The sequence below is a fragment of the Mus caroli genome, unplaced genomic scaffold (genome assembly GCF_978045245.1).
Source record: "Mus caroli unplaced genomic scaffold, Mus_caroli_1 scaffold_17, whole genome shotgun sequence".
Taxonomy (NCBI): domain Eukaryota; kingdom Metazoa; phylum Chordata; class Mammalia; order Rodentia; family Muridae; genus Mus; species Mus caroli.
In genome coordinates, this window is record NW_028227272.1 from 16,937,750 (window position 1) to 16,955,829 (window position 18,080).

At 41.7% G+C, this 18,080-nt stretch overlaps 1 protein-coding gene across 5 annotated transcripts in view; it reads left to right on the plus strand.

Annotated features, from left to right (window-relative positions):
- Yeats2 (YEATS domain containing 2) overlaps positions 1–18,080 on the plus strand; it is a 95,581-nt gene that overhangs the window by 28,699 nt on the left and 48,802 nt on the right. For 4 of the 5 annotated variants that reach the window (XM_029470574.2, XM_021185201.3, XM_085832526.1 and 1 more), the window contains 3 exons: positions 4,953–5,064; positions 8,743–8,787; positions 12,219–12,393. In XM_029470574.2, the coding sequence (XP_029326434.1) occupies positions 4,953–5,064; positions 8,743–8,787; positions 12,219–12,393 (332 nt within the window). Of the gene's footprint in view, positions 1–4,952; positions 6,272–8,742; positions 8,788–12,218; positions 12,394–18,080 lie in introns of those variants that run through there. The other variant, XM_085832527.1, reaches the window with a different exon arrangement.

An 18,080-nucleotide genomic window follows, 5' to 3' on the forward strand; every position in this document is an offset into this window, starting at 1 on the left:
AAATGTGAAATATTCTGTAAATGTCTGTTGTCCATTTGGTTTAAAACGTCTGTTAACTCCACTGTTTCTGTTAAAGTTTTGGCTGGATGACCTCTCGATGGTGAGTATGATACTAAAAGTCTCCCACTATAAAAGTGTGAGGGTCTATGTATGATTTAAGCTTTCGTAGTGTTTCTTTTGTACACATGGTTGTCCTTCTGTTTGAGACACAGATGTTAAGAATTAAAACATCATCTTGGTAGATTTTTCCTTTGATGAGTACTAAGTGTTCTTCCAATCTCTTTTGATCAATTTTACTTTGAAGTCTATTTTGTTAGATATTGGAATGGCTACACCAGCTTATTTCTTGGGTCCATTTGCTTGGAAAATCTTTTTCCAACCCTTTGCCTATCTTTGATGTTGAGGTGTGTTTCTTGCATGCAGCAGAAGGATTGATCATGTTTCTGGATCCATTCTGTTAGTCTGTGTCTTTGTATTGGGGAATCGAGTCCATTGATATTGAGAGATATCAGTGACCAAAGATTTCTAGTTTCTGTTATTTTGTTTTTGTTAGTATGTGTATGAGATTGTGGGTAGGCAGGTTGCATGCAGGTGGGGGGGGGGGGTTGTGGGGGGAGAACTCTGTGTGGTTTTCTTTTTCTGGTGTTGTTGGCATGAGATTATTTCCTGTGTTTTCATGGGTTAGAATTTCCCTTCTAGTACCTTTTCCAGGGTTGGATCTATAGATAGATACTGCCTATGGAATTTGACTTTATCATGAAATATCTTTCCCCCATCTAGGATGATTAAACATTTTTCCTGGGTATACTAGTGGGCTGATATCTGTAGTCTCTTAGAGTCTACAGTAGAACATCTGTCAAGGCCCGCCTGGCTTTAGAGTGTGTGTTGGGAAGTTGGGTGTGATTCTGACAGCTCTGCCTCTTACTCCTTCCCCTGTAATGTTCTTTCTTTGTTCTGTGTGTTTATTGTCTTCACTATTATGTGGGAAGGGGACTTTCTTTCCTGGTCCAATCTATTAAGTGTTCTATAAGCTTCTTGTATCTTATAGGTATCCCCTTCTTTACATTTTGAAATTTTTCTTCCACACACACATGCACATATATAAGCTTTTTAAAAAGCATTTAAAAATATTGAATGGCTCCTGAGGAATAAATACACCAGAGGTTGACATCTGATACACACACATACACACACACACACACACACACACACACACACACACACACACACACATAGTAAACTTGACATTCCATGTGGGTCCTGAGGAATGAACCCAAGTGTCAAGCTTAGATTATAGTTTTCTTAACTGTTTGCTTCTTCTGCTTACCATTGCAGAAAACTGCCAGACGTGGTGGTGTACATCTTGAATCCCAGCACTCAGATGCAGAGGCAGGTTGTGTTCAAGGCCAGCCTGACATGCATAGTGAATTCTAGAACAACCAGAAATGCACAGTGAGACCCTGTCTCAAAAATGAAATTGCTGGAGAGATTACTTGCTCTGTTTTTAGGCAAGTTTTTGTTTGTTTGTTTGTTTTGTTTTGTTTTTCGAGACAGGGTTTCTCTGTGTAGCCCTGGCTGTCCTGGAACTCACTCACTCTGTAGACCAGGCTGGCCTCGAACTCAGAAATCCACCTGCCTCTGCCTCCCAAGTGTTGGAATTAAAGGCATGCACCACCACTGCCCAGCTTTTTAGGCAAGTTTTTAAATATACTTAATAATTTACATGTATCTCCCATATTAGACTTTGAGCTTTCTTTCTTCCTTTTTTAGTTTTTAAGATAGGGTCTTATGATCCTCTTGCTTCTCTCTCCCAACTGCTGATATGACAGGCAGTGCGTGCGTGCATTCGTGTACATGCCTGTATTTGGGGGGCATGTCATCAAGACTAGAGTTTCATGTATGCTGAAAAGCACTCACTCTACCCACAGAGCCCCATTTGAGCCCTGATTTTAGGTTTCTAAGTCTTTGCTCCTTTGAGATATAGACTCACTGCATAGCCATAACTGGCCTAGAACTCTGCCTCTGCCTTTGTCCCTCTGTCCCTTGACCTCTGCCTCAGATTAAGGAAGCGCCTCCACACCCAGTCTTTGCTTTGTACTTTTTGATGTTTGTGATCTCTTACTAATAGTAGCATCCCCCAAGATCCAACATTTTGTGTTTGATGCAGAATGAGTTACTTAGGTGGTCAGTTCCATAGTAACTCTGCTTGCTGGGAAGTTTTAAATTGTACTAAGCAGAGGCCTAAATTTCTGTGAGTTCTTTTTTCAGGGATTAGGGGTTGAGACAGGGCCTTTACTGTCTGTCTGGAATTTACTACTTTGACCGAATTGGCCTCTCAGGCGGAACAGTCCTCTTGTCTCGGCCTCCCACATGTGCATTGTAGGTATGCACTTGTAACTGCTGAAGGTGAATCCACCTGTGCCTTGGTGCCGACATAGTCATAATGCTCCTTCTCCAGTAGATTTCAAATATTTGAAAGAGGCTTTTGAGTCTTTTCCATTGTCTTTATTTCAGATGTCGTGTATGTAAGTATATATTATAGTCCATGTATTATAGTCCCTGACAACACTCCAGTTTAGCTGTATTTATTCTTCTTAAAATCTGAGACTTAGCATCCCAGATTTGGGAGTGTGTAAAGTAGGGTAATAAAATTAGCCTGTGTCTTGGCTTTAGTTATAACTTAGGATCTTCTCTATGGGACTCCAGAGTTTGCTTGTACCTGGTGTCAGAATTAATTGTATGTATATTAATTTGATGTAATTTGATACAGCTGCTGGGGAACTCCAGTTAAATTTTTTTAAGTCAGAACCCAAATGTGTTTGTCATGGTCAGCAGATCTTATCCCATTACCTGATGAAGAAGAGTCTCTTCTTCTGTAGAAGCCGTGGTTTTTTTCCTTGGCTCACTTGTCATGACTACCTTTGTCCCACTTCCTAAGAGCTGTGAGAGTGAACTTTGCTAAGCTAGTCACTGAGTGTGTGTTGGACTCCAGGCTTTTCGTGGAGATTACAGAAATGAATGCCTGGTCCCTTCGTTTGGGGAGTTTAATGTTAGACTATCCCTGACCTCATACATATGAGACTAAAGTGGGCTAGTGTGGCACCAGTCTGACAGCAGCTTACCATGCTGTTGTGCATCCAGAGAAGGACTGTGTAGTGAGGAGATCTGCCACCATGGGCACTTACACTAGCATGGTGGTGAGAGCGTGGCCTCTGTAGTCTAGGTCTTGAGTTTGAATTGTGGTCTCCTGCTTGCTTACTTAAGTGTGGCCTTGCAGGTTTGTTATGCAGTTGAACCGTGCCTCAGGATGGTGCTTCATGAAGTTGTGAACACTGGCCAAGTTAGTAGATCCAAAAGGTTTAAAACAGTATTTGTATTAACGAAATACTCTGAATGTTTGCCACTGTCACCATGGAAATCAGAAGTGTTCATCCTAGGAAGAACTTGGAAAAGCTTTTTAGTTCTTTGAAGCTCTTCCATATAGAAGAATGATCTGTTTATTCTTTGTGATTCCAAATCCACAGCTTTCATGCAGCAGATAGCTGGCTCCTCTGCTGTGGCCTCCCCACTGCTTCATTTACATGAGCCTTGTCCAGCTGAGACCTTCAGTAAGTAGTGCATCTGGAGTCACTATAGCAACTGAAGACTTGTTGGCCACTGCTGGCAGTCACTGATAAATTTCAACAGAATGGATGTAAGCCTATAGTGCCCCTAGTGTTAAACTGTGGAGGTGGAGAGAACAAGTGTAAGGCAGACACAAAACCAGACACAGAAAATTGTCTACATGTACTCCATCTTTGCCCTTAGAGATTCTGCTGTTCTGGCAAACACAGGGAGCCAGGGGTGGGGTGGTGGTGGTGGTGGTGGCTAGTTTTGTTGTCGTCTGGCACATGGAGCAGTTACATACTAGCTTGCTGCAAAGTGGAGAGTGACTCTGGCTCAGATGTAGAGAACTCATCTTGCTGTAATTAGTGAGGTTATTTTCTCTGCTTTCCAGGCTGCTCTTGAATTCAGGACTTCTGTCTGCGACGCTTGCTTGAGGATCTCTGCTTGTTAGTTCTCATCTGTTAGGCTTGTCTTCGGTTGTGTTGTGTTGTGAGACTCTGACCTAACTGGATTCATGTCTTAGTTTTCCAAAAGCTTATGTCACAGAGTGCCTTCTCTCCCAATCTCAGCACTAATTACAGTAGTTCTGACTCAAAGATTTATAGGTGTTTTCAATTTGAAAACCTGTTATATAGGATATAGTCTGAATACTTCAAGATCTCAAGTAAATTTCTAAATTTTTTTATTATGGAAAATTTCACATGTACACAAAAACAAAGAGTGTAATGAACCTCCATGTGCCAAATCAGTTGGTAACACTGTGCCTGTCATTCATTCATTTTCCTTTTCTTCTTTCCTTATAAATTATATTGTGACTGAATAGTCTGTAGTCCCTTAGCATTCAAATACACACTCTTCACTCTAATATTCAGCCCCTATGTAGGGAAGATCTTATTGTGAACAGCTTGCTTTCTTTTTATGAAGTCCTTCTAGCAGATAACACCAACTTAATTACCGCTTTTAGATTGAACACGATTATGATTTATTTTGGTCTGGGATATACATCTTGCATCCTATGCCTGTCAGCTGTCAGTCGGCTTCTACACTGTGGTGTCACATTTTCACACTGGTTCCATTTAAGAAATGACTTTGGATTATACAGTTTGCACCTATTATCCATAACCATTTAGTAATAAAAAGTTTTATGTAGACTTGAGTTAGTTTTATTAGCATTGTGTGTGTGTGTGTGTGTGTGTGTGTGTGTGTAACTTAACATGCTGATTTCTCATTAAGACACCTAATTGGTTTTTGGGAAGACATGAATTTCTCTTTTGTCTCTTATGAAAACTTTTTTAGAATGAGAGTATAAACACAGGTAAATTTGTAAAATTTCTGCTTTTCCCTAGAGAGCCCCCCTTTCATCTGACTAGAAGAGGCTGGGGTGAGTTTCCTGTCAGAGTGCAAGTTCACTTTAAGGACAGCCAGAACAAGCGGATAGATATCATACACAACCTGAAGGTACTGTAGCAGAGTGTTGTTCCTGAGAAACAGTGTCTGTCTGCATTACCTGCTTTCTCCCGACTGTCAGGGCTTAGATGGTGGAAGCAGGGGAATCCTTTGAGTATCCGATCCTTACTGCTGCAGCTGCCCTCTCCTTAAAGCTGGGGAGGCAGCTGCTTGACACTGTATGCTTTAAAAAGGTGAACTAACTCCAAAGTAAAGAAAAGATTCAATTCTTTATCAAACACACCATTGATATGTTGCTCGAGACCCTGTTACTCCAGCCTTTCTCTTTTAATTTAATTAATTTTCTAGTATATGAGGCAAATACTTTGTGTTCTTCGGTCCCTACCAGCATCTCACAAAATGCACACCAGAAGATTAAGGTAAGTGAACATGTTTGGCCAACAATGCAACAATACATAAGCTTGGAATAGTTGAAACCGAGATCCTTCATTGGTTCTACTGCCCTTGTAGTTTATTATAGGGCTGTTATAATTCTTATCTATGAAGTACTTTCTATACAACTCTAGCTAGAGCATATGTAACTATTGTTGTAGTACATGAAGCAGAGCATTAGCGCTGCGTGCAGAAGAGTCTCGAGCATGTACACATCTGTGTTCAATGAGTAAGGCACTAGACCCCATCCCCAGGACTAATAAAAAGAAAGCAGGGCTTAGAGTTCTGGTGTAGCATAGGAGTGGTAGAGCATGTGCAAGAAATCCTCAGTACCACATATGAAAACATGATCCACATAATACCAAAATGTTGGATTAATTGAAACGATAATATTGTGGCCAGTTTTTCTGCTCTTTTTTGTTTTCTTTGTGTATTATATTTGTTTTTAAATATTTTTTTGCAATTACATAATAAATACATGTAACTATCATTGGAAGACCATCAAAGTTCTTCTTGGATTCTTTGTAGTAGAGGTAATAGGTTGTATTATTTATATGCAACTTAATTCTAATAGTGTGCTTTCCCCCAAGTCACCCTTCTTTTGTGGTTATCATTCAAGCTCCCAAAATTTGAACTAAATAAAGTTGAATGTATCTGAAGAGTTTTCGTCTTTATTACCTTTCTTGTACAAATGTACCTATTTCAGTGCTGAGATGTTGGGCTTTTCCTTCTGTTGATGATAGACAGCAAGCACTGTTTGTTTCTCCTGCTTATGTTTTCATGAGATTAGAGAGGAACGGAAAGCAGCTTTAAAGAGCTGAGGGGGGCCTTGATAAGACGGGCAGGTACTTTGGTTTTTAAAAACATGATGTATTTTTATTTTTTACATGTGAGTGTTTTGCCTGCATGTATGTATGTGCACAGCATGCTTGTTCACAGAGACCAGAAGAGGGCATCAGCTCTCCTGAAACTGGACTTACAGAGAGTTGCAAGCCGCCATGTGGGTGTGGGGAACAGAACCCAAGTCTCTACAGGAGCCCAGGACTCTTAATCATTGAGCCAGTTCTGCAGCCCCAGTTCTTGCTTTTCTTCGCTCGCTGCGTGAACCATTTTATCTGGCAGTAGACCTAGCCCTAGATCATCAGCTAAGGGGCATTTTTACATAGTTCCTACCTGTTAAGTTTTCTTCTGGTTCTCAGTGGAAGAGTATTTGAGACACAGTTTTTTGTTTGTTTGTTTGTTTGTTTTGTATGTTCATGTTTGAGATGGGTTCTCACATGTAGATCAAACTGGCCTATAACTCAGAGATCTGTCTATCTCTGCCAGTAGGCATTAAAGATCTGCACCACCACACCTAGTCTTAAAGAACAGTATTTTAAAATTATAGTAAGGTACACTTTAAAAAAAAAAGATTGACTGTTTGTAACTATGTGTCTGCGTTGGTGTCCATGGAGGCTAGACAGATTACAGAGATACTTATTTCTATCTTTAGAGGATAGACAAGAGGCATGGATATAACCTACAGTTGCTCTTATCTTTTGAGCAGCTATCATCTTGATTAAGAGCTTAAATAGTAAAACTCTAGAGCTCAGGATACTTGCTGCTCAAGCCACAGAACCTGCAGCATCCTTCCCCTACCGCAGATACCCATAGGCACCCTACTAACACTAAAACTCTAGCTGGCAGACTGGAGAAGTACCCACTTTAAAGCAGGTATTGGTGGCCATACATTATGTCCTTCTCCCATGTCCCTGCCTCCTGCCCTGGAATCTAGTGAGCCCAGCTACAGGCTTGTGCTGTGACACTGCCCCCACCCTCAGGAAGATACGAGAAGAGGCCGTCACCATACAGGCCCTGATTTCCTCCCTCCAGTGCCCCAGCCATGCTGTCTGTCAGTGCATGGGCTTGAACTGCCAGAACAGCCACACGGCCACCCATGCCGCTGTCTCTCTGTCCATGAAAGCATTGGTAACTTTTCTAATAAACTTCTTTCTCTGTGTCCCCTGAAGCCACACCTGAAATCTGTCACCACCATTACTTGTGTTACTGGTTTTAATCTTCAGAACACCAGAGTATGGCGGGCTGAGTTTCCTTGCCTGTATGAGCTTCTGCACAGCTTCCCTACCTACTCTGCAGTCTTAGACCCTTAAAACCCATGCGAACAGCTCTACCCAGATTCACTTAGTCTGTTTTACCTTTTAGTCTCACTGTGTAATGTTTGTACTGATAAGATATAAAAAAAAATTTTTTTTTAGTTTTAAAGTGGGATGGATATAAGTTGAGATGATGCGATAGTAAGAATTTCAATGTAATCATAAACTCCTGTTAGTTTCCTTCCCTTAGTTTATATTCCTTGCCTTAAAAATAAATCTGTGATGCTAATGTATTTCAAGTATTTAATGTTGGCTGTGCCTCTTACATTTTCATTCGTAATTTTCAGTCTTGCTTTGTAACTACACACTGTGCAATTGCATCTTAGCATTGCATGTGTATTTCTATAGCCTGCCATTTGAAATATTTTCACACAACTTTATTAACTCATCTCAGTGCCACCTAATACTGTACAAATCGATCTGATGTGATTTAGTGAAGCATTCTTTATTGGGTTGTGATTATAGTTAAGGCTGCAGAAAACCTGTGTGAAGCCTCATTTTCCGATGGGTTTTTAAAGTGTACAAATTGCATACACTAGCAAGATTTTGCTGAAAGGACCCAAATATAGCTGTCTCTTGTGAGACTATGCCGGAGCCTAGCAAACACAGGAGTGGATGTTCACAGTCAGCTATTGGATGTATCACAGGGCTCCCAATGGAGAAGCTAGAGAAAGTACCCAAGGAGCTAAAGGGATCTGCAACCCTATAGTTGGAACAACATGATGAACTAACCACTACCCCGGAGCTCTTGTCTCTAGCTGCATATGTATCGAAAGATGGCCTAGTCGGCCATCACTGGAAAGAGAGGCCCATTGGACTTGCAAACTTTATATGCCCCAATATAGGGGAATGCCAGGGCCAAAAGAATGGGAATGGGTGGGTAGGGAAGTGGGGGGCAGTATGGGGGACTCTTGGGATAGCATTGGAAATGTAATTGAGGAAAATATGTAATAAAAAATATTAAAAATAAATAAAAAAAATAAAAAAAAAATAAAGTGTACAATTTATAACTTCATGATTAAGTTTTGGCTTTACTCAAACTTCCCCCAGAGTATTGAGGATTAGCTTGCAGTGAACTAGTGCTAGGTGCTCAGGTTCATGATCAGAGTGAAGTCTAATGTCTCCCTCCTTTATCTTTGAATAGCTGGATAGAACCTACACTGGCCTACAGACGCTGGGTGCAGAGACGGTAGGTACCATTGCTCAGCCCTGTGTGGGGGAAGGTGGTGTGCTCATGCAGGTGTGTGGGCGTGCATTTGGGTGTATGTGTGTGTGTATGCATATGTGCATGCTGTGCTCAGGTCATATGTGTAGGACAGGGCCACACCCTATAGTCTAGGCTCACCTCAAATCCAAACTTTCTATCTTAGCCTCTTGAGTGCTAGGACTTGCAACCACCCCAGCTGACTATTATTATTATTTTTATTTTATTTTATTTTTGGTCTTTCAAGACAGGGTTTCTCTGTGTAGCCCTGGCTGTCCTGGAACTCACTTTGTAGACCAGGCTGGCCTCGAACTCAGAAATCCGCCTGCCTCTTACCTCCTGAGTGCTGAGATTAAAGGCGTGCGCCACCACCGCCCGGCTTATTATTGTTATTTAACAACAACAAAAATGAGTATTGATCTCTCTTTTTTTGAGTTGATTTTTTTTTTCTTGGCCACCCCACCCAGTGTGTTTTCTTTTTCTTTTTTTCTAATTTTTTGGTTTAAAATATGACAAAAATTTTAGGATCTGAACCATTTTCAGCATGTAAGTCAGTGACATGAAATATGCTCACAGTGATGTCAGCCATCTCCTGAGCTTTTCTCATCTTCTAAGTCCATAACTACTAAGTTACCCCACCACTTTCCTTTTTTGTCCGTGTGAACTTGCCTCCTTTACGTGATTGGCCTCACAGTGCCCTTGGCTTCATTTCACTGCCTTGCTGCAGGGCATGCAGGGCTTGGCCATTTATAGGAGGCATTAGAATCCATTCCCCCTTTTGGAGATTTATCTTTATATTTTTAATTTGTATGAGCATTCTACCTGCGGTCAATGACATGTGTTCGTGGTTGGCCTTGGGGACCAGATTGAGGGTGTTAAATCCCCTGGAACTAAAATTAAAGACACTTGTGAGCCACCATGCAGGTGCTGGGACCTGAACAAAGGTCCTCTGCAAGTGCAACAAGGGTTTGTTTGTGTTTTGTTTTGTTTTGTTTTTTAAGATTGACTGTACTTTTAATCTTGTATATGTGTACATCTGAATATGTGCTGCTTGTCTATGGGTTCCCATAGAGGCCAGAAGGTTCAATCCCCTGGAGCTGGACTCGGATCCTCTGAAAGAGCAATACCTGTTCTTAACCACAGAGCCACCTTTCCTGCCCCTTAAGCTTTTTAGATTTGTATTTATATATGTGAACGTTTGGCCTTGATGTATGTGCACCGCTCGTGTGAAGAAGGCATCAGATCCCTCGGAACTGGACTTGCTCAAAGTTGTTAAGTAACATGTGAGAGCTGGTAGCTGATCCCAGTTATCTAAGAGCAGTGAGCACTGCTAACCAGCGGGGCCTGTCCTGCTCTCCTCTCCCTCCGTTTGTATGTGCCTGTGTTCATGAACACTTGGATGGAATCTGCCTTTTGGCTGTTGTAATAATGGTGCTCTGGATAGAGGCTTACAGAGAGCGGTTGGTTTCCTTTTTCAGTTCATATAGGCATATCCCCAGAAGTGAAATTACATCTAATGATAATGCTATTTTCAGTTTTTTGAATAAGTACTATAGTATTTTCTATGGCATCTTTCTATGGAATTTTATATTGCCCCCACAAGTATGGAGTCTACATTGTCCACATCTTTTTTAGTACTTGTTATTTTTCTGGTTTTAAATTATAGGTAGTCACCATTACAGTTGTGAAGTGGTTGGCATTTTAAAATTACTAGCAATATCAAGCATTATCTTTATGGGCTTGCTGTCTGTTAGTATTTTCTTGCAAGGCCTTTACCCACTTAGTCATCTCCTTTGCTCATTTTGAGCCCTTTTGTGTAGGTACTTGGTTAAATTTGTTATAAGTTCCAACTTATTTGTATGTGGATGCCCAGTTTTCCTAGCCCCATTTATTGAAAAGACTGGCCTTTTTATTCCAGAGTGATTGAACACTTGGCATGCCTGTAATTTATTCCATTGGTCCAGGTGTCTGTTTTATTGTTTTAAATACTGTTTAATAACTAATGCTTTGTAATAAGTTTTGGAACTCAGAAAATATAAGACCTCCAGTTTTATCCTATACCCTTGTGCTTTTATTGTATATCTGCAGTTAGTCTACCCAGCTAGGTAATGTAAAGTTTGTAGCAGTGCACTTATGATACCAGAAGACTTTTATTGAGTGCCTTCGGTGTGCTTTCCATGGTCAGATACTAGGACTGAAGAGATGACTAAGATAACTTATTTTTGAGGATGTACTCTGATGTTCTTGAGCATAAGGATAGTGACAACTTGGAGAGGAAGGACTTATACGTCATCTAACAGCTCCCAAGTCATACTTCAGTGGTCCTCAACCTTCTCATGCTGTGACCCTTTAATAACAGTTCTTCATGTTGTGGTGACCCCCAACCATAAAATTATTTTCTTTTTTTTTTTGTTTTTTGTTTTTTGAGACAGGGTTTCTCTGTGTAGCCCTGGCTGTCCTGGAACTCACTCTGTAGACCAGGCTGGCCTCGAACTCAGAAATCTGCCTGCCTCTGCCTCCCGAGTGCTGGGATTAAAGGCGTGCGCCACCACGCCCGGCTTTCATAAAATTATTTTCATTGCTACTTCCTAACTGTACTTTTGCTACTGTTGTGAGTCATTATGTAAATATCTGCTATTGAGACTACTGAGGCAGCTCCTGTGAAAGGGTCATTGACCCACCCTAGGGGGTTGCAACCACAGGTTGAGAACCACTGCCACAGCTCATTACTGAAGAAAGTTAGGGCAGGAGCTCAAGCACAAGCGAGGAATTAGGAACTTAAGCAGAAACCATGGAAGTATACTGCTTCCTACTTTGTCTTTCATGGCGAGCTCAGCCTGTCTTCTTACTTAACTCAGAACTACCAGCCCCGGGATAGATTGCACTGCCCATACTGGGCTGAGCCCTCTGACATCAATCATTAATTCAGAAAATGTTCCACAGGCTTCCCCTAATGGAGGCATGTTCCCAGTTGAGGTTTTCTCTTCCCAGGTGACCCCAGCTTATATTAAGTTAATAAAAAGTAACCAGCACAGACAGTAAACACTAAAAACAAAAGCAGATAAAGACAATTTCAGTTTCACCTACAAATAACTGTGCTGAAGAAGAGCCGCTGGCGAGCCGGGAGCTTATGTTAAGTTGCAGTGGATAGGGAAAGTCTTCCCGAGAGGGTGACCCTTGAGATGTCCTGGCAGGAAGGTGGCCGTAGGGGAAGAATGTTCTAAGAAGTAGAAGCAATGAATGGAAAGACAGGGACTCCACTGAGGTGTCCAGGTATTAGAGTAGAGTGATGAAAATCTAATTCCGTAAATTGCATTGACTGTTGGGATGTGGCAACACTCCTTTGTTTTCTGTTCGGAGCTCAAGCCCCATCACACTGATGATGGACTCAAGCCTCCTTGTTCCCCACTGTGTAGGTGGTGGATGTCGAGCTTCGTCGGCACTCGCTTGGTGAAGACTACGTTTATCCTCAGTCGTCGGAATCTGACGTATCTGATGCCCCGCCTCCAACCCTGACGATTCCAGCCCCCGTGAAAGCCTCACCTGTGCCACAGTCCCCTGAGCCAGCTGCTGCTGCCCCTGGGGGAGAAGGTAATGCGGGCCTCTTTGCCGGAAGGATCACTCCCTGGGTGTTTTTCTCATGTGGCGAGCCTCTAGCTCACAGTTCTACTATGAAAATAGCTAAACTTAAGCTCGTCTCGGTAATAAGTTTTTCATAAATTTCTACATTTTAGAAGAGTAAAAAGACCGTAATAATCATTGAATTTTTATCCTTTTAAAACATTTTACTTTGTTTAATGTACATGAATGCTTTGGCTATATATATGTCTGTTCCCCACATGCACACCCTGTGCTCACAGAAGCCAGAAGAGGGCGTCAGGTCTCCTAGAGCTGGAGCTGCAGATGGTTGTGAGCCATCTTGTGGATGGTGGGAGTCAATCCCAGGTAGTCAGTGACTCAGCTTCTGGGTTGCAACTCCTGGGGGTGGTCAACCAGGGTTTTTAAAGCAGAGCCATTTCCAGCCCCTACATTTTTATCCTTTGCTGAGAACTTTCTGGTTCAGGTTCAGATTGTGTGAATAGGAGACTTTAATGTTACATATTTAGTCTTCTGTAAAAAAAAGTAATATTCAACATCAACATTTCATCTTATTTTATGATGTTTTATCATTCAATAAGAATATAAACGTGTTAATGTTCATTTAAGTTTTTATATATAAGCAGTTGATTCCCAGGTAAACCTGGGGGGTTAACCTGCTCAGGTAAGCCTGAGGAGGGTAGAAAAGCTGGCTCAGCTATAATGAGCCTTGTATGCAAGCATGAGGACCTGAATTCAGATGCCCAGTCAACGTAAAAGCTAGATAAACAGTATATATCTGTAACCCTTCCCTGGGGTCCAGAGACAGGCAGGCCCTTGGAGCTCACTGGCCAAGCAGTGTAGCCAAATCGGTGAGCTCCACGTTCAGTGAGAGCAACTGAAGAAGGCACCTGCATCAACCACATGCATGTACACACACACACACACACACACAGCCCTGTCTGAAAACTCCTTTAAAGACTTCCTCAGAGGTACTTGTCTGAGTGACTCCAAATTTAGTCAAGTTGGCAATGGGAATTAACAATCAGATGTCTGTTCTCTGTCACCTTGACTTACAAATGCATTGATTTTTAGATTATTTTATGTGTGAGTGTTTTGGTTCTATATATGTATGTGCACCATATGAATGCTTGGTTCCCATAGAGAGCAGAAGAGAGTTCAGACCCCTGGAACTGAAGTTATGGGCGTGAGTGCTGGGTACTGACTCGGGGTTGTGAAGAGAACAGTGCTCTTAACTGCTGAGCCATCATCTCTCCAGCTCCAACATTATTTTTGAACCCTTACTGTATATCCCTCAAGGGCATATATTCATCTCAGAATGAAAATGCAGGAGTCCTCAAGAGTCTCCAAAGTTTGTTTGTTTGTTTTTTTGGTTTTTATCCTTATACAGTAATTCATTTTGGGTTTTTATGACATGGTTTCTTTGTGCAGCCCTGGCTGTCCTGGAACTTCCTCAGTCAACCAGGCTGGCCTCAAACTCACAAAGATCTGCCTGTCTCTACCTCCGAGTGCTGTGAGTTTTTAAATTTATTTTGATGTATGTATATTGCTGTGTGTGTACACTTATGCGCAGGAGCCCACTAAGTCAAGAAGAGTGTCAAATTCCTTGAAGCTGGAGTTAACAGCAGTTGTGAGCTGCCCAGTGTGGGTGTTGACTCAATCTTTGGTCCTCTGCAAGAGAAGCTAATACTCTTAACCATTAAGGCCTCTCTGGCCTCATGAAGCTCCAAAGCTTTAACAGTCTTAACAGTGCTCAAAAGCCCCAATTCAGAGTCTCTTCTCAATTGGACCATGTATAATCAAAAAACACGTACTATAAACTAGTGTACAGTGGTACAGAGTGAACACTCTCATTCCAAACGGGAGGAATAAAGGCCTAACACAGAAATACTGAACCAAAGCAAATACCAAATCCTATAGTTCTGTATCTGTCATCTGGGCTCCAACAACCTTGAGTCCTGTCTATGTCCTACGTCCTGTTTCCAGTCCCTATACCTTTTGGAGTTTGCATGCTTGAAAAATCAGCACCATGTGGATACTGCCTGGTTTTGCTGCCAGTTTGAGATATAGCCTGACACCTTTGGACCATAGCTCCAGCAGCCTGCGTGGTCTTGAACAGGACTTCTGTAGGCTTTGTCTTTTCAGGTTTTGCAATGACTTTGCTTCTTTAGCCCTCCACGGGTGGAGTCCCATATTCTAGGCCATATTCCTATCATCCGGGCGCAAGTATGAGGCTATACCTTCGTGATGTTAGCCTCCTTTACAGTGGCTGCTGCCTTGAGAGCACCAGGTCTGTTTCCTGAGCTCATGCCCTTAACTCACCAAACTCACACTTTCTGACTCTGAACTTTCATCGTCGACCTCAGCACACACAGTGAATGAGGCCTCGCTGCAGCCTGAGAGTTGCATTACTTTACTCTTTCCTCTGCCAGCCAACTCAGTCTGAGCCAACCTCACGCAGATCACCAGGGCTGGGATAGGAAGCAGCCAGGGTTAGTAGTGGTTTTAGTTTTGGTTGTGTGTTTACTTACTGGAGTATAACACACAACAGCTTCTAATCCAGTTCTCAGCAGAGTCCTTAGTCTCCTCTTAAGCCCCATGAACACATTCTTCTGCCTGCCAGCATCTGATCCTCTGTAGTCCCACCAGAGCAGCCTTTATCTTAGACTCTGGTCACAGCATCATCCTAGGGCTTTGATAGCCACAGACCCAAACTCTCTCTCATTCCTCCTACATGCTAGTCCCAAGGCCTGTGAAGCAAGGTCAAGTTCATCTCGCCAGTGACCGTCCTGCTGGTCCCTGGTGTTGCTGGAACTCTGTGTTAATGACTTGTCACTGACCAGGGGGATGCTGCCACTCACATTCAGAGTGGGAAGTCTCTTAGTTAAACTTCTCTGGAAATTCCCTCAGATACACAGGTGTGTCTTAGTGACCTGAGTCAGGTTGACAAACAAAGGTCAACTATCACATCACTGATTATTTTACCTAAGTTAGCAGTCTGAGCACAGGATTTACTTTCTACCAAAAATATCTAAGGGGATAAATGATATTTATTTTATTCTGGCAATTGTTTTAAGTGGGTTTTGAATCAATATTGAATAATGTGGTAATAGGGTTTTTTCCTGATAATCTAATCCTTTTTTTAAAAATTGGATATTTTCTTTATTTGCATTTAAAATGTATTCCCCTTTCCAGGTCTCCCCTTCAGAACCCCCCTATCCCATTCCCCCTCCCCCTGCCTCTATGAGGGTGCTTACCCACCTACTCCCACCTTCCAACCCTGTCATTCCCCTACACTGGGGCATCGAACACTGTTGCTCCTCTATGGGGCTGCAAACCCCCTCAGCTCCTTCAGTCTTTTCTCCAACTTCTCCACTGGGGACTCTGCACTCAGTCCAATGGTTGGCTGCAAGCATCCACCTCTATATTTGTCAGGCTCTGGCAGAGCCTCTCAGGAGACAGCCATATCAGGCTCCCTCAGCAAGCACTTCCTGGCACCCACAGTATAGTCCGGGTTTGGTGACTGTATATGGGATGGCTAATATCCACTTATCAGTGAGTGCATACCTTGTGTGTTCTTTTGTGACTGAGTTTACCTCACTCAGGATATTTTCAAGTTCTATCCATTTGCTGCAAATTTCGTGAAGTCATTGTTTTTAAAAGCTGAGTAGTATTCCATTGTGTAAATGTACCAACAGAGAGATTTCCAAAGTAGTTGTACCAGCTTGCAATCTCACCAGCAATGGAAGAGTGTTCCTCTTTCTCCACATCCTTGCCAGCATCTGTGGTCACCTGAGTTTTTCTGGCTGGTGTGAGGTGGAATCTCATGGTTGTTTTGATTTGCATTTCCCTGATAGCTAAGTATGTTGAACATTTCTTTAGGTGCTTCTCCGCCATTCGAGTTTCCTCAGTTGAAAATTCTTTTTAGTGAGAATTTTATTGAGTATTTTTGCATTGATGTTCATAGGGAAATTGTCCTGAAATTCTCGTACTTTGTTGGGTCTTTGTGTGGTTTTGGTATCAGCGTAACTGTGGCTTCATAGAACAAATTATGTGGTGTTCCTTCTGTTTCTATTTTGTGGAATAGTTTGAAGAGTATAGGTATTAGATCTTCTTTGAAGGTCTGATAGAATTCTATTCAAAACCCATCTAGTCCTGGGCTTTTTTTGGTTGGGATACTTCTGATGACTGCTTCTATTTTTTAGGGATTATGGGACTGTTTATATAGTTTATCTGATCCTGATTTAACTTTGGTATTTGGTATCTGTCTAGAAAATTGTCCATTTCATTCCAGATTTTCTAATTTTGTTGAATATAGACTTTTGAAGTAGGATCTGATGATTTTTTTTTTTTTTTACTTTTCTCGGTTTCTGTTGTTATGTCTCCCTTTTCATTTCTGATTTTGTTAATTTGTATACTGTCTCTGTGCCCTCTAGTTAGTCTGGCTAAAGGTTTATCTATCTTGTTGATTTTCTCAAAGAACCAGCTACTGGTTTTGTTAATTCTTTTTGTTTCTGTTAGGTTGATTTCAGCCCTGAGTTTGATTATTTCCTGCTGTCTAGTTCTCTTGGGTGTATTTGCTTCTTTTTGTTCTAGAGCTTTCAGGTGTGCTGTTAAGATGCTAGTGTATAGCAGGGCATGGTGGCGCATGCCTTTAATCCCAGCACTCGGGAGGCAGAGGCAGGTGGATTTCTGAGTTCGAGGCCAGCCTGTTCTACAGAGTGAGTTCCAGGACAGCCAGGGCTACACAGAGAAACCCTGTCTCAAAAAAAAACAAAAAACAAAACAACAAAAAAAAAAAATGATTGTGGGGCTGGTGAGATGGCTCAGTGGGTAAGAGCACCCGACTGCTCTTCCAAAGGTCCAGAGTTCAAATCCCAGCAACCACATGATGGCTCACAACCATCCGTAACGAGATCTGGCGCCCTCTTCTGGAGTGTCTGAAGACAGCTACAGTGTACTTACATATAATAAATAAATCTTTAAAAAAAAAAAAATGATTATGTATGCTCTCTCCAGTTTCTTTTTGGAGACACTCAGAGCTAGGAATTTTCCTGTTAGCACTGTTTTCATTGTGTTCCATAAGTTTGGGTATGTTGTGCCTTCATTTTCATTAAATTGTAAAAACATCTTTAATTTCTTTATTTCCTTCTTAACCAAGTTATTGAATCAGGAGTTGCTCAGCGTCCATGTTTATGTGGGCTCTCTGTTATTTTAGTTGTTAATGAAGACCAGCCTTAGTGATCTTCTACGTGGTGATCTGACAGGATGCATGGAATTATGTCAAGCTTCTTGTATCTGTTGAGGCCTGTTTGTGACTGGTTATATGTACAATTTTGGGGAAGGTACCATGAGGTGCTGAGAAGAAGGTATATTCTTTTGTTTTAGGATGAGATGTTCTATAGATATCTGTTAAATCTATTTGGTCCATAACTTCTGTTAGTTTAGTTGTGTCTCTGTTTAGTTTCTGTTTCCGTGATCTGTCCAGTGGTGAAAGTAGGGTGTTGAAGTCTCCCACTAATGTGTGCTTTGAGAGCTAGTAAAGTTTCTTTTATGAATGTGGGTGCCCTTGCATTTGGAGCATAGATGTTCAGAATTGAGAGTCCTTCTTGGTAGATTTTTCCTTTGACAAATATGAAGTATACTTTCTTATCCTTTTTTATAACTTTTGGTTGAACGTT